We start from the raw sequence: 16,219 nt of genomic DNA on the forward strand, positions 1-16,219 counted from the left end.
ACTATTTACACTAGAGTAAAAAGATTGCAATGCAAGGCAGTGTTATTCCTGAATTTCCACTTTAAGTAAACTAAGTTTTCTCTAACTGAGAGTTGATTACGTTAATGGGGTTTGAAAATGAATTAACTGGAATAAATCCCCAAACAGGTTTAAAGAACACAGCACTTTAAATTAGCATGGTAAACGAACCATGTAGATCAGTAGGCATGAGTATCATTTTATGAAATTCTTGTTTCAGAAGTAGGGTTTGGGGGCGGGAAAGTTAATGTACTTGGTTACTTAATCAACAAAAAATAGGAAAGCCAGGCGCTGAGCAGAACCCAGGCTGAACCAAAAGCTGCAGAGTTCCCGGGGCCGCCCCTCCCGGCTTGTTCCGCCCCTGGTCACCTGCAGATGTGCTCCACGAATCTTCAGCCCCCAGCGGCGCCCGAGCCGATGCTATTTAAGGGTCGGCTCCCCACAGCCAGCAGCCAGCCGCGTCCTCTTCCTTCCCTCTCAGCGGGCGCGTAGCTCACAGAACGCGACCTGCGGTTGGGCCGCGGCGGCGGCATGGGAGCCTTGGGTTCGCTCTGGGTTTTCTTCGCTCTCATCGCTCCGGGAGTTCTTGGTGAGCTGGGCGCGGGAGCTCAAATACGGGAATTTCTCCAGGGCTAGGAAAACTTTTGTGCCTACGCAAAGTCTAGAGGCCAAACCAGGGATGTGGGGCCGAGCTGGATACTTGCCTGTCCCTGACAGCTTTGGAGACCCCTCTGTCTCCAGATGCAGAGCATCCCCACCTCTTCTGGCCACCACCATAGAAGGCCGAGACACACACGGGCGCTTTGGACTGTGACTGCTGCATTGTTTGGTAGGGTGTGGGGGGTTCGCTCTCTTCCTCCCTGGATCCCAGCCTCCTGGCAATTCTGCAAGTGCTCACGCAGTTCCACCAATGGTCCCAGGCTGTGCTCAAGGATTACAGACTGTATGTGCCTCTAGGCATGCAGCCCCTGCCCCATCTTTAAAAAGAATAACACCTGATTCTCCAATATGGGTCTCAGAATTTTTATCCTTGATATATATTTAAAAACCATCTCGTTACTTTTTAACATTGAACGTGAATTAAAACTATGACCTCTGTAGGCATGTGCTTCCGTGGGTTCTCCCTCAGTGTTCTTTGTAAAGGTTGTGTGTGTGTGTGTGTGTGTGTGTGTGTGTGTGTGTGTGTGTGTGTGTGTGTGTGTGTTGTTGTTTCACAGATTGGCTTGCTTTTAAAGTAATACCATTTGTTCTGGTAGTGAACGAATAAGCTATAAGACATTTACTGCAAAAACCTCAATAGTTGAGTGAATTTTGGCAAGTTGATTAGAGTCCCGACCCTCAGTTTCTCATATATAAAACGAAGTCAGAAATGGGCTGTGCTACCATCCCATCATCCCATGGAGGTGAAAGAAATCAGGAGCCAGAGAAATTGACACTTGATTGTTGACACTAAGTGTAGTCATTAGCAGCTAAGGATGGATCTGGTTGCTACAGGGTCTGAATATATGCATTAGTTCTGCTACAATTTCTACTGGAAAATACATTCTAGGGGTGGTTGGATCTTAGTTCGTGTTCACTGACAAATGAATGTTTTATGCTTAATACGTTAACACATGTGACTCTCATTTTACAAAAATCAGATAGCCAGGAAACCCAGTATCAAGACATTTGATGATAATTCTCAATAATGACCTCCCTACTTCCTATTTTCTGACCATAAATTATCCTACACATAAATCCTCCATCTACTTCCAAATGATTTCTAAATATTCTGTGTAGAGCCTCTTAAGTCTAAATAGTTAACTGCTCCCTGTCCTCCAGAATCATCTTCAGTGTTAGTCACTACTCTGATCTTCACTCCAGATGCTACAAAGATGTAAAAAGAGAGAAGAGACTGTCGGGAAAAATTCTATCATGCAATAGCTTGTGGACTAGCCATTCTTTTTCTTTGAAAAATGAATAAATGTGTTTATTTCTTTATCCTGTGTGTGGGAGGTGTGTGCATTCGATGGCATTGCTTGGAGCTCGGAAGACAAGTCATAGGAGTTAGCTCTCTCCTTTCACCATGTGGGTTCCAGGGATTTATCTCAGTTGGTCATCAGGTTTGTCAGCAGTGCCTTTAGCTGTGAAACATTTCACCTGCTCCCTTTCCTTCTCTGACTGGAGGAGAAACCGATCTCTGGAAAGTGTGTACTGCGGCCTGGGAGGTGGGCAGTTTCAATACCGTGTGAGGTGTCCTCACTACAGGTGAGACCTCCATTAACCCTCGCGCAGAAAGTGTGGTTCTTACTTCATTTTAGCATAGAAAGTCATATTATAAAGTTTCCTCTTCTGTAGTTTTCAGATCTTGTATCTCTCTTGGTCTGTATTGTTGAGTCTTATGAATTTAGATGTTTTCTCATACTGTAGAAGATAATTTAATTCTGTCCTTATTTGCATTTAATAATCACAGATTATTATCTGACTAGAGTAACTGGTAGAAGTCTTTTTTTAGTTTTTTTTTTTTTATTAACTTGAATATTTCTTATATACATTTCGAGTGTTATTCCCTTTCCCGGTTTCCGGGCAAACATCCCCTTCCCCCCCCCTTCCTTATGGGTGTTCCCATCCCCACCCTCCCCCCATTGCCGCCCTCCCCCCAACAGTCTGGTTCACTGGGGTTCAGTCTTAGCAGGACCCAGGGCTTCCCCTTCCACTGGTGCTCTTACTAGGATATTCATTGCTACCTATGAGGTCAGAGTCCAGGGTCAGTCCATGTATAGTCTTTAGGTAGTGGCTTAGTCCCAAGCTCTGGTTGCTTGGCATTGTTGTACATGTGGGGTCTAGAGCCCCTTCAAGCTCTTCCAGTTCTTTCTCTGATTCCTTCAACGGGGGTCCTATTCTCAGTTCAGTAGTTTGCTGCTGGCATTCGCCTCTGTATTTGCTGTATTCTGGCTGTGTCTCTCAGGAGCGATCTACCTTTCTGCACTTCTTTGCTTCATCCATCTTGTCTAATTGGGTGGCTGTATATATATGGGCCACATGTGGGGCAGGCTCTGAATGGGTGTCCCTTCAGTCTCTGTTTTAATCTTTGCCTCTCTCTTCCCTGCCAAGGGTATTCTTGTTCCCCTTTTAAAGAAGGAGTGAAGCATTCACATTTTGATCCTCCGTCTTGAGTTTCATTTGTTCTAGGCATCTAGGGTAATTCAAGCATTTGGGCTAATAGCCGCTTATCAATGAGTGCATACCATGTATGTCTTTCTGTGATTGGGTTAGCTCACTCAGGATGATATTTTCCGTAACTGGTAGAAGTCTTATGTGAAGTCTATCTCCACTGTTTTTTCAAAAAGATTTATTTATTTTTTATATATAAGTACACTGTAGCTGTCTTCAGAATCATCAGAAGAAGGCATCAGATCCCATTACAGATGGTTGTGAGCCGCCATGTGGTTGCTGGGGATTGAACTCAGGACCTCTGGAAGAGCAGTCGGTGCTCTTAACCATTGAGCCGTCTCTCCAGCCTCTATCTTCATTGTTTCTAAACCTTCAGTTTTCTTAGAGTCTTTTTTGCTCTTTTTTATGGAGTATGTAGTTGGGGAACATTGGTGGGAATTAATGGGAGAAACTAAAGAATTACAAAAGAGGAACTACAGTAATATCTGGCTCCTAACAGTAGTGGCTCTTTTTCAATTCCCTAGTAGAAGCACGGAGTTAGAGGAAGACTGATCTGGCTGCAGCCGTGGGAGCTCCATGAATGTCTTTAAGTCAGTTGGCCACCACCTGTACCAGCCTCACACTTTTATGGGAAAAATTAAAATCTGTAAATTTTCAGGTATATTTCTACTCTTGTAGGGTTCCACAGATTGGCATCTTTTGTCTAGATTCCTCTGAATTGAATAAGAGTGAACTTCTGGATCTCTGCAAATAAAATGTGAGCCTTCACTCCTATATAGGAAATTACTTTTCAAGAGGCACTCCCAAGTGTATGGATGTTGCAATGGCCTTTATTTCATTGCTAATGACAAGTTCTTTGATACATCAGAAAGCTTTTACTAGCTATTTTGGGGTTTCATTACTCCAGTTTGTTAAAATAGGAAAACAAATGTAATGAGAAGTAGAGTACTAGAGAGGCTGAGACAGAAGGACTCCAAGTTCAAGTCTGCCTAGGTTATATAGTGAGACCTTATCTTATAAAGCCATAAATAATAAATAAACAAGCCCAATGAAGAATAAATATGTTTTCCTCTATATGCTAAACTTTAGTGATTAGGATAGTTATATAAATCAATTAAAGTAATTTTGATTTTACAAGATCTCTGTGGCACTTTAATTTCTCATGATAAAATGTTTCTATTATAAGATTTTAATTTGTAGGACTGAGAGATGGCTCAGTAGTTAGAGCACTGTTGCTCTGGCAGAGGGCAGGGTCTGGTTCCCAGCACCCACCTGGTACTTCATAAGCACCTGTGTCTCCAGTTCCAGGGTCTCGATCTATCACCTCAGTCAGGACTTTGCAGGCCCCGAATACATATAGTGGATATACACATATGTGTAACATTCTTAGCCGTGAAATAAAATAAAATCTTCAAAGAAATAAAACCTTTTAGAGGTAATTTTTACTTATATACTTCTAGTTTTTATTTTAAAACCAGAGAGGGTATTTTTGTTTTTATTTTGTCTATTATTGTTTAAATGTAATCTCCCATGTGCTCATTTGAATATTTGGTCTACGATTGATTTGTAGAACCTGGAGGTTATATTCCTTTCCCCACTTCCAGCCAAGCCTTTTGTTTCCTAGTTGATATCATGTAGCCAGCAGCTGTTGCAGGTCCTTTCCCCCTCAGACCAAGCCGGTTCAGTCATCTCCCTTCTCTACTATGACCAATGGTGTACCCTGGAGTATGAGGCAACTACTCTCCCCTCCGTTAAGTTATTTCTATCAAGTATATGTGACAATGATCAGGAAATAACTGGTAAAAATAATGGACACAACCTTCTTCCCACCCCAATGTATTGTATAGAATTATTATTATTATTATTATTATTATTATTATTATTATTTGGGGTTATACAAGGCCATTCTCATGCAACTATACAGTGTACTGAGAGCATATACTACCTACTGCCCTCCCCCCTTAATCTTCTCCCTTCCCATTAATCCCCTTTGTTCTCCAGACAGTTTACTGCTACTTTCAAATATATATGAGACAGGAAAATTGACAATGCACTTGATATTATCATCTCCAGTTTCATCCATCTTCTAACAAACAATATAACTTTATTCTTCTTTATAGCTTAAAAAAAGTTCCATTGTGTATATAGAGCACATTTTCTTAATCTATTCTGTTGCTGGCCATGAGTTGTGAATAAAACCACAATAAACATGGATGTGCAAATATATCTGTGATATATTGGCTTGGAGTCTTCTGGGTAAATATTGACAAGTGCTATAGCTGATCATGTGGCAGATCTATTTTCAGTTTGTTAAAGAATCTCCAGACCGATTTCCATGGTGGCTGAACTGGTTTACATCCTCATTGGCAATATAAAATTGGTCTGTATCCTTACCAGCATTTGTTGTTACTTGTTTTCTTAATGAAGACTAGTGTGAGATGGGATCTTAATCTAGTTTTGATTTTCATTTTTCTGACGATCAGTGAGGCTGAGTTTTTTAATGTTTATTGAACATTTATACTTCATTTGAGAACGGAATGTTCATTCCACCAGCTCATTTATTTATGAAGGGTTTGGGGTGTTTATTTCCTTATATACTCTAGATACTAATCATTCATACACACACACACACACACACACACACACACACACACACACACATATATATATATATATATATATATTTAGCAAAGATATTCCCCCGCTCTGAAGACTGTATCTTCACTTTCTTTTCTTCGGCTGTGCAGATGCTCTGTAATTTCATGAAGTCTCATTCATCAATTGTCGTGGTACTTCCTGAGCACCTGGAGAAAGCAACGGTTTAGAAAGTGCTTTCGTATGCTGCTGTCTCACAGGGCTCTTCCTTCATTTTCCTTTATTACTTTTGTGTCTTATATTAAGTTCTATATACTTATTCCTGAAGTTCTACATGTGTTTCTTATTTTTTCTGACCATACTGTGGGGGAAAAAAAACAAACAAACAAAAACCAAGCAATCCACCCACAGTTTTTAATGACAGAAATTAGGATTTTTTTCAGACAATATATCTCCAAACAATATTACTTCTAATGATCAAATTTGTTAGAATAATTGGTGACAAGAGAGAAGCAGAGAAGCTTTAGCTCTTCTCAGCTTTGATATTTCTGTGGTCCTTATTTCTAGGTCAGTGTAAGTTGCTGCCAAAGTATTCTTTTGCTAAGCCTACTGTTGTGAGTGATAAGTCTGAGTTTGCCGTTGGAACAACTTGGAAATACAAATGCCTCCCTGGGTACTTTAGAAAGTCATTTACTATCACCTGCTTAGAAACCTCCAAGTGGTCAGACGCTCAGCAGTTCTGTAAACGTGAGTACTTCTGCAAGCCATATTTGGTTTTATCACTTTATCTGTGTAGGACAGTCTGTCATTTTCCAGACAAAAGACCAGTAAATTAGTGTGTCATGGCATACATACCAATCTGTTTTCTTTAATTTCTAAGTTTTCTGAGTGCTAGTGTGTAAGTCACCACCACGGTTTAAGCTATTGTCTTTATGACGTCATTCTGTGATTTCTATGTTAGAGTGAGATTAGATGTTTGTATAAAAAAGAATATTAGTTTTATCTCATTTCTTACTACATTCAATACAATAAATCGTTTTTATTATTTAGAATGTGTGAATCAGTAGAAAGTGCTTCTTGTAAGGAACAAGAATATTTGCACACACATAGTTCACAGCGAGAGTGGAACACAAGGAATTGCACAGGTTATCTATCACTCAAATACAGTCCCAGACTCCATAATGTTGTTTAGTAATAGAAGTAAACTGATAGTCAACCACAGAAAAATATATGCTATTTGAGAGAATTAGGGAAACTGAGGTCTTCTTGGCAGAGGGCAAAACTACGGAGGAAATACCTTTGGAAAAATGTCAATATGGTTTGAGCAAATATAAGATTGTATACTTTCTCCCATGAATAGTGGTAAATAATCATGGACTTGTAAGTGAGAAGTATGGCATGGCCATAATTATATTGTAAAAAGGAAACACATGCCATCTATGGAGGAGGTACTAGACCAAGCCAAGACAGCATTAGAAAGATAAATTTTGCCTCTCAGCAATCCAGTAAAACTATAGAAATGCCAAAATAATGAGTTTGGAGAGAGATTCTGGAATTCAGGCACTAAAATTTTGTAGCTAATTGAATTAAAAGAAGAATTAGAGGATAATTTATAGGAAAGAATTGGGGACTGTGGGTTTTTAATACAGGAGACTTAGTAGATGATGCCTTTAGCTAATAGAATTTAATAAAGAGAAAAAATGGAGGCTTTTAAGTTAGAATTGACCACAAATAAGTTTTCCTCCATGTACAGAAACATAAACAATAGGTTTTAAACAGCGCTCAAAAATCGACTGCTTCTTGAGAAAATGTACATTTTACAAATCATAAAAATTGCTTTGAGAAAGAACATGCAACTTCACCAGCAAATCTAGCTAGGGAATTTAATAGAAAACACATAAAGCCTTCTTAATCCCAGCCCCAAATCCTGTTTTGTTTCCCTTGTAGGTAAACCATGTATGAATCCTCAAGAACCCCTCCATGGTTCTGTGCATATAAACACTGGTATCACGTTTGGGTCAACAATTACGTATTCTTGTAATAAAGGGTGAGTAGGCAGGATGCTTTTGCAGGATTCATGGGCACTGAATTAAAAAAACTTTTAATATGAGTGAATACAGGTCTCTTTGACCTGTTTCAGAAGAGGACCCCTAGAGAGAAAGAGGATAAAGCTATCCTTCTTCAATTTTAAGTCTCCGGTGCTATTTACTAGGAAGTCAGATCTCATCTGGCTATACTGTTGAGTTTATTATATAAGTCCTTCTCTATCATTATTTTACCGTATATTACATAATATCCTACCTTTTCTCATTCTTTAAGGCTTTCCTAAAGTGTAAGTGTAACTGGGATATGATGAGTCACCTCTTTGCTTCTAGATATCGACTCATTGGTGATTCATCTGCTACTTGTATTATATCAGACAATACTGTCATGTGGGATAACAGTGTGCCTATTTGTGAATGTGAGTAAAATGATCTTTTTATAGCATCCGACTACATTTCTCTTATCCCCTTCTAAAAGGAAATTGGGCATCTGCACATAAAAATGAGTGCTTGGGAAGTTTTACTTGGTTTGGGTTGTTGTGGACCCAGCTCTTACTGATTTTCTTCCATGACTTCTGATTCTATCACACTTTTCAATTAATATTATTTTATGATGTTATTTAATAGTGAGTAGATTCTTAAGTTTAAAATATTCATTAGATTACACACTGACAAAAGTAACCATTCAAAATAGTTCACCCCAAGAAGTCTATTTTGCCAGAGTCTCCGTATTTTGAGGTCATACCCTTCTGACTTTTTAATCAGCTGGTTCTATTTATTTTCCTTTCTGGATTATTCTTCACTTAGATTAGAATACTGACTTCGAATATTATATATAAGTTGTAAAGATTAAGCTCTGTTTGTGGGAATGAAGACTACATTTTCAAAAATGTAACATTCCAATGCCTTCTCTCTTTTCTTAACTATTTCTCTCCAAAAGTGATTCCTTGTGAGTCACCTCCAGCCATCTCCAATGGATACTTCCAAAGCAGCAGTAGAGACAGCTTTTTCTATGGGATGGTAGCAACTTATTATTGCCATGTTGGAAAGAATAGGGAAAAACTGTTTGATCTGGTGGGTGAGAAGTCAATATATTGTACCAGCAAAGACAATCAAGTTGGCATCTGGAACAGTCCACCTCCCCAGTGTATTGCTAGAGTCAAGTGCCCAATGCCAGAAATTGAAAATGGAGATGTGGAGTCTGGATTTAAACCCTCCTTCTTCTTAAACGATACAGTAATGTTTAAGTGCAAGTCTGGCTTTATCATGAAAGGCAGCAGTATAGTGTGGTGCCAGCCAGACAGCAAATGGAGCCCTCCACTGCCAACATGCTTCAGGGGTAAGTTGGGCCTGAAACTTTGGGTATCTATAAATAAAAGTAGAGGTTTTGCAGAATAAATACATGGTACCTACTATTGAAAGAATAGAAGGAATATGTGGCTGGATTTCTAGGATCAAAAATTTGAAAGTAAACTTTAGAAGTAATATCTATTAGCTTTACCAATCCATGATTATGGGGGGGGGGCTGTCTCTAACTGTTAAAGGGATGGGGATTTTATTTCATTCTGGAACAGTGTTATAATTGTAAGAAAAAAGTATAGCACACTTTTAGGAAAACATTGGAATGTTTTAAAGCAAAATTATGAGACATAAAACTCTTTGAAGAAAATAGGTATAATACTTAAGAACATTGAAATAGTCAACATGATTTGGATAAGACCATTAAAAGCATAGAAAACAATGGCAAAAATAGACTAATGGTATTACATAGAATAAAAAGTTTCTCTACAACAAATGAAGCAATGAAATAAAGAGAATAATACAGAGTGGTAGAAAGTATTTCCAAATTATACACCTGACAAGGAATTATATTCAGCATGTATAAGGAACTGAAAGAACTTAATAGCACAAAAGAAATTCAACATCGAAGTGGATATTAAAAATTTCTCAAAAATAAAATAAAATGGACAACAAATATATGGCAAAATGGCTAAGATTACTAATCATCAGGGAAATGCAAATCAAACCACAATGATGTATGACTTTTCTTCAGTTAAAATGACTCATCAAAAAAAATAGAACTAGAGAGATGGTTCAGTGTATAAAGTGCTTGTTGTACAAGCATGAAGACTTGAATTTAATCATGGAGCCTATGTGAAAAGCCAAGTGTGGGGACAAGTGCTTCTAACCCCGGAGTTAGAAGGAACAGAGACAGGCTCCTAAGGCTTACTGACCAACCAGTCTAGCTTAGTTGGTGAGCCACAGTTCCCACTAAGAACCTTTGTCTCATAAAACAAGATAATCTCCTCTATATGCATATGACATACACCCCCACATACACACACATGTAAGCATGAAGACCTGGCCCACTTCTACACATATAAAATCCCCTCCATTACACAATATAGCAAATGCTATTAAGAATGCAGATAAAAGTCAGATTAGATAGAAAAAATAAATTGATGTCCCTTTAAACGGTAGAATTACTGCTGTTTGTATATATATTTTAAATCTAGAATAAAGGAGTCTGAAAGTTTGCAAAGGGATAATGAGTTCAGAAGACAGATATACTTACCCTTATTTTTGTATTACACAATATAACATGGTATCTCATAAATATATAGGATTACATTCTTTAAAGAATAAAAGTAACTTTAAAACACAATACAAAAATTGATCATTAGAGTTTTTAATGATTTCATTTTATTTAAATGAGGGCAAAATAAACTCTCCCTTGTATTAGCCGTATTTATAGAGGGAATTGGCTAAGAAAAAAAACGATTCAAAATTTTGTAGACATCATCTTGACACTGAAATGTAATTTTGTGGAAGAAAACTGGTAGCTATCAGGAGCCTGTGTCTCCCATTCTCTCCTTTTATTCTTACTGTGAATTATCTGCCTAAAAGCAACAAAGCTTCATTAACTTTGATTTTTTTTTTTTTGGAGCAAAAAGGATATGGTAGGTTTGAGTGGGGAAAGTATGTGTTTGGTTCCTTATTTACTCTATTGGTGGAAGGATATCATCTCAGAGTTTTTAGTTTAATAAGTGGAAAAAAATGAATTGAGAGTAGTGTTTCCTGGAATGGATCAAAACAGAGAAAGCGGATAGACACATGTCCTTCTGAGTCTGATACATTAGAGAAGGAAATATTAACCCCACCCTCTCTGCCTTACTGTGGGAGAGTAGGTAGCCATAAGTGATAAAGAATACAGTTCTTATTGAAGAAATAAGAGGACTTTCTGGTCCTGTTTTTTCCTCAGGATGTCTACCACCTCAAAATATCCTCCATGGTGATTATAATGAAAAGGATAAGGAATTCTTTTCTGTTGGCCAAAAAGTGTCCTATAGCTGTGAACCTGGATATACTCTCATTGGAACTAACCTTGTGGAGTGTACACCCTTGGGAGCCTGGAGCCCTTCAGTCCCAACATGTGAAGGTGCCTAGAGCTTTAGCTCTGTTCAAAGGAAACTCATTTGTTTCCTGACTCTTCATGTGCAAGCCTTCTCTTTTCTTTCCTAGTGAAATCATGTGATGCCATTCCAAACCAACTTCTCAATGGCCGTGTGCTTGTTCCCCATAATCTCCATCTTGGGGCAGAGGTCTCCTTTGTTTGTGACCTAGGGTGAGTCTGAACTGATAGGTCCTGCACTGCTTGTTTTTCCGTAATGATTTGCAAAGTATGAGTTCTGAAGATACTTTAAATTTTTACTGTCTTATTTTCTTTACTTTTCTTGATCTTTTCTGATCAACCAAATCCTTTTTATTTTTATTTTTTCATCATCAACCAAATCCTTTTTATTTTTATTTTTTCACATGTATATATTTTGTGCTTGACCAGCAAAAGTGGGAATTGTCATTTCATCATCTGGAAATGCAAAGTTTTGGTTCACAAACTAAGACTCTTGTTATGGAAAATGAATATAAAATTTGGGTTTAGTGAGACTTGTTGAAGTAAACTTGGGATCAAGGTCTTCATTATTTTCTCTATATGAATTGAGACCATTTTCCTGAAGATGATCAAGATTGTCTTGTCATTTGGGTGCCAAAAAGGAGAGGGAGAATTCAAAAGAAAGCAGTTTTAGTATGCTTTTATCCATTATTGATTGTTTAGTGAAGCAGATTCACAAGTAATTGTGAGCTTTTTCTTAAGCCAGAAATATTTTTAAATACATCCCACCCCATGAACACATGAGAGAAGTGACTCACGCTGTGTAATTGAAAAGTGGTTTGTTCTAGTGATGATTTGCTGCTCCTTATTGTTTAAGGTTCCAGTTAAAGGGCAAATCTTCTAGTCAGTGTGTTCCAGAAGGAGAGACAGTAATCTGGAATAATAAGTTTCCTGTCTGTGAACGTGAGTAGAAAATAAAAATATCAAATATGTATCTTGTCTCTTGACTCTGTATTTCCATACAGTTATTAAATACAATAAATCAGGGTTAGGGTTAGGGATTACCCTAACCCAATTACGTACTTTAAACAAATTGCCACTGTCTTCTATTTAAAATGCAGAAAAAGCAATACATTTGCTCACTGGTTAACGTACTAGGTTGTGATCCTATAAATAAAATAATAAAGGCTCTGGAAAGCTACCTGTATCAAACCTAAGCATAGCTCTTTCTAGTATAATAAAACACTGGTTGTGCCTTTACATGTCATGTCTTGTACTGAAGAGCTCTACCTACTACCAAGTGGACATTAATGAAATGCAGACACTGACAACATTTTTTCTTTTTTTAAATTTAATTATTTTTATTTATTTATTTTTTGCTTATTCATTTTACATCTGCTCACTGCCTCCCTCCCAGTCACCCCATCCCACAACCCTCCCCCCGCCCCTTCTTTTCTGAGTGGGTGAAAGTCTCTCTGGGTGTCTCCCCACCCTGGCACATCACATCTCTGTGGGGCGAGGGGCATCCTCTCCCACTGAGGCCAGACAGGCAGCCCAGCTGAGAACACTTCCCACACACAGGCAACAACTTTTAGGATAGACCCACTCCAGGACAACTTTTCCTTTATTTCCCAGAAAAGATGCGTATGTGTCATAGTAGCTGTTAACAATTTCTTTCATGCCACTAGGATACGTAAAGAATATGAGATCATTACTCAAAACATCATTTCTATGGTTTCTCAAAGGACTCTGGCATTAAGGGATCACGGGACTTGTAATGGGGCTGCAGTGTCTTTGGCGACTGTGTCTAATGTGACTATGCTACCTGCCAGCTGGCTGTGTGTCTCAAGCAGGCACTGAGGAGCTGGTATTCGGGTATTCTGACTGCTCATCCACATGCTCTTGTCTCACTGTATTCTTACCGTACTTTATGGAACCTGGACTACCCTATAGACTGGGACCCTGAAGCTGAAGGAGATAGGACTTGCCTAAGGTCATACAACTATTGAATGACAGCGAGGATTTGAAATCATGGCTATTGAGCACAAACGTCAACAGTCTTTGCTGACATCCGACATGCGATTAGCATGTCATTATTAACATATTTTAAGCTTGCCTTTTGCTTATTAAAATTGTTTAGAGTAAGAACTATGAAAATCATCCCTGAGACTACATGTTAGATGGATTTGAGACCAATTCTATTTCCTTGTTGTCTGATTAAGGTGATTTATATTCATTTCTTTGCTAAGGATCAAGAGAGGTAAGAGTTTAGGCATTTGGAAACAAACTAAAAGTAAAACCATACCAAAACAATTGATTTCTAAATATATTTCTGGAAAAGTGATTTGATCTATTCTTGAAATTTTCATTTATTTATTTTTAAATGATCAGTATGCCTACTTTGTCTCTTCTCTACTTTTCAGAGCTTTCTTGTGACCCTCCTCCTGAAGTAAACAATACTCGGAAACTCTATTATTCTCTTCCCATACTTCCTGGAACGGTTGTGAGGTACACTTGTTTACCTGGATATCGCCTCATTGGAGAAAAGGCTATCTTTTGTATAAGTAAAGATCAAGTGACTGCCACCTGGGACAAAGCTACACCTATATGTGAACCTTGGAATAAAATGTCTGCTTGCTCAAAACCCGTAGTACCAGGGGGAATCATAAATCCAGGATCTAGACCACCATTCAAACATGGTGATTCTGTGACAGTTACCTGTAAAGCCAACTTCACCATGAAAGGGAGCAAAACTGTCTGGTGCCGGGCAAATAAAATGTGGGGACCAACACCCCTGCCAGTCTGTGAGAGTGGTAAGTAGGATTAAAGCTTGTCAGGTTTCTGGGGTCTGCCAGCTTTGAGAGCATTGAGTGTGGAAGCAAAGCTATATCAAGGGCCATGCCGAGAGAGCGTTGAGGGGAAGTAAAGCCTCACTGAGGACTATGGCCTTCCACTTATGGGCAGACTATTTGTTGCTCCTGATGGAAGAATTGTATGGGGTCTCTGAGTTGCAGAGACATGCGCTGGGATAGAATAGCAAGTGAACAAGGAAAATGATGGCTTTCAGCTTTTTCTTGGTTGTAGGGATTCTAACTATTTGTTTGAAACAAATCAACCAAGTGAAAGAGTTTAAAATAATTAAGGGAATTTTAACTGAGCATAGCATCCTTGCTTCTAAGGGTGGGAATCAGGTGACTGTGGGAAATTTGGAATCTGGGAGCAAAAATATGCCCAATGGATTTAAGATTCATCTGTTAATATCTGTTTACTGTAGTCAGAAACAATGACCTGCTCTGTGGCTGCTGCAAACATGTTCACAAGTGATCGAATCTTTATTCGAATCATCTCCTAGGCTGTAGCATTTCAAGTCAACTAACTTTAAAAATAGGGACTACTGCAAATGTTTTATTCTCACTTCAATTGGTTTATATTGTTAATGAATCTAAATTCAAAGTTTAATTCTGCAAGTATAGAAATTGTCAGTATTTGACAAAATTACACTATAACATTTTAATAAAGAAAAATTTGATAAATTCTAAATAGGTCAGAGAACTTAGGAATACTATATTGTTTATAAGTATGATTCTCTCTGGCCTGGTAACACAGAAATGCAATCTCAACTTCTCAGTAGGCTGAAGTAAGAGTGTTATTAGTTCAAGGCCTGCCTGTCCACTCTGTAATTTTAAAACCTGCCTGGGTAATTTAGCCAGACCTTGTAGCAAAATAAAAATTAACAAAATGGATTGTAGATATAACGCAATGACAGAGTGCTTGCCTAGTTCAATCACAAGTACCACAAATTATATTTATTTCACTTTATATCAGTAGATTAACTAACCATAGATAAAAGGACAGTCTGAGAGGAAAGTGTCTTTTAAGATAGTTTCAAAATGGATTATCTATGGAAAACAACTGTTAAAGATTTAGGTGATTCTCTCTCTCTCTATATATATATATGTATATATATATATATATTAAAATGGAGATACATGAAAGACATTATGGAATGCAATGGAGTTTAGAATAGTATGTGTGTTAAACATAATGTACATATTTATATACATGTTATAAATAAGATACCAAAAAACTGTATTAGTAATGTCTGTCAGGATAATCCTCTGAATTATAGGCCTTAAGGTGAACCTTTCTAGAAACTGAAATTTTTCTCAAGGCAAAAGTAATTCACATAATATAATTAAAGAAGAAATTGGCACAATAAAGCTGGGTATGATGGTACACTCTTAGTCTCCACACTTGGGAGGCAGAAAGCAGGTGGATCTTGAGTTAAAAGATAGCCTGATTTACACAGTTACACAGCAAGCAGGGCTAACTAGTGGGCCCATAGTCACCATCCCCAAATTGTAATTGTTTTTGCATGAATGGAAATAATGAAGCCACATCTGCTTGAGAATGAATTGGAAGTTGATGATGACTGGTTACCACAGAATGCTACCTCCCTAGCTAGAGTTAGAAGCATGTATCATCTGATTGATGGCTTTCCCCCTCTGTGTATGTATAAAGATTTCCCTCTGGAGTGCCCATCACTTCCAACGATTCATAATGGACACCACACAGGACAGCATGTTGAAAAGTTTGCTGCGGGGTTGTCTGTGACATACAGTTGTGAACCTGGCTATTTGCTTGTTGGAAAAAAGACAATCAAGTGCTTATCTTCAGGAGCCTGGGATGATGTCATCCCAACATGCAAAGGTACCTTAAATTTACTCTCTATTTGAGGCTGACCTGATGAAGGCTATGGTTTATTTATAATTCTTGCCATCTTTTTCTTAGAGGCCAAGTGTGAACGTCCAGAAAAGCTTCCCAATGGGCAGGTAAAAGAGCCTCCGAGTCTTCGGGTTGGCACAACTGTGTACTTCTCCTGTAATGAAGGGTGAGTATCAGCAGATTCTGTAAAATTTAATGTTCTTGGATTATATGTGCCTGCTGTGAACCATGAAGCCTACAGAAAGAGCATGGATGAGTCTGGAATAATCTGAAATATAGCGGTGAAAGAGAATAC

At 38.2% G+C, this 16,219-nt stretch overlaps 1 protein-coding gene across 2 annotated transcripts in view; it reads left to right on the top strand.

The window, feature by feature from the left end:
- The first annotated feature begins 549 nt into the window (after nt 1-549).
- Nucleotides 550-16,219, top strand: part of Cr2 (complement C3d receptor 2) — a 31,553-nt gene continuing 15,883 nt past the window's right edge. Inside the window, exons 1-11 of one of the 2 annotated variants that reach the window (XM_032915210.1) lie at nt 550-607; nt 6,334-6,513; nt 7,714-7,813; nt 8,142-8,227; nt 8,749-9,147; nt 11,071-11,247; nt 11,331-11,433; nt 12,077-12,162; nt 13,623-14,012; nt 15,721-15,909; nt 15,991-16,090. In XM_032915210.1, the coding sequence (XP_032771101.1) occupies nt 550-607; nt 6,334-6,513; nt 7,714-7,813; nt 8,142-8,227; nt 8,749-9,147; nt 11,071-11,247; nt 11,331-11,433; nt 12,077-12,162; nt 13,623-14,012; nt 15,721-15,909; nt 15,991-16,090 (1,868 nt within the window). The remainder of the gene's footprint in view (nt 608-6,333; nt 6,514-7,713; nt 7,814-8,141; nt 8,228-8,748; nt 9,148-11,070; nt 11,248-11,330; nt 11,434-12,076; nt 12,163-13,622; nt 14,013-15,720; nt 15,910-15,990; nt 16,091-16,219) is intronic. The other variant, XM_032915211.1, reaches the window with a different exon arrangement.

The sequence above is a fragment of the Rattus rattus genome, chromosome 10, assembly GCF_011064425.1.
Source record: "Rattus rattus isolate New Zealand chromosome 10, Rrattus_CSIRO_v1, whole genome shotgun sequence".
NCBI lineage: Eukaryota > Metazoa > Chordata > Mammalia > Rodentia > Muridae > Rattus > Rattus rattus.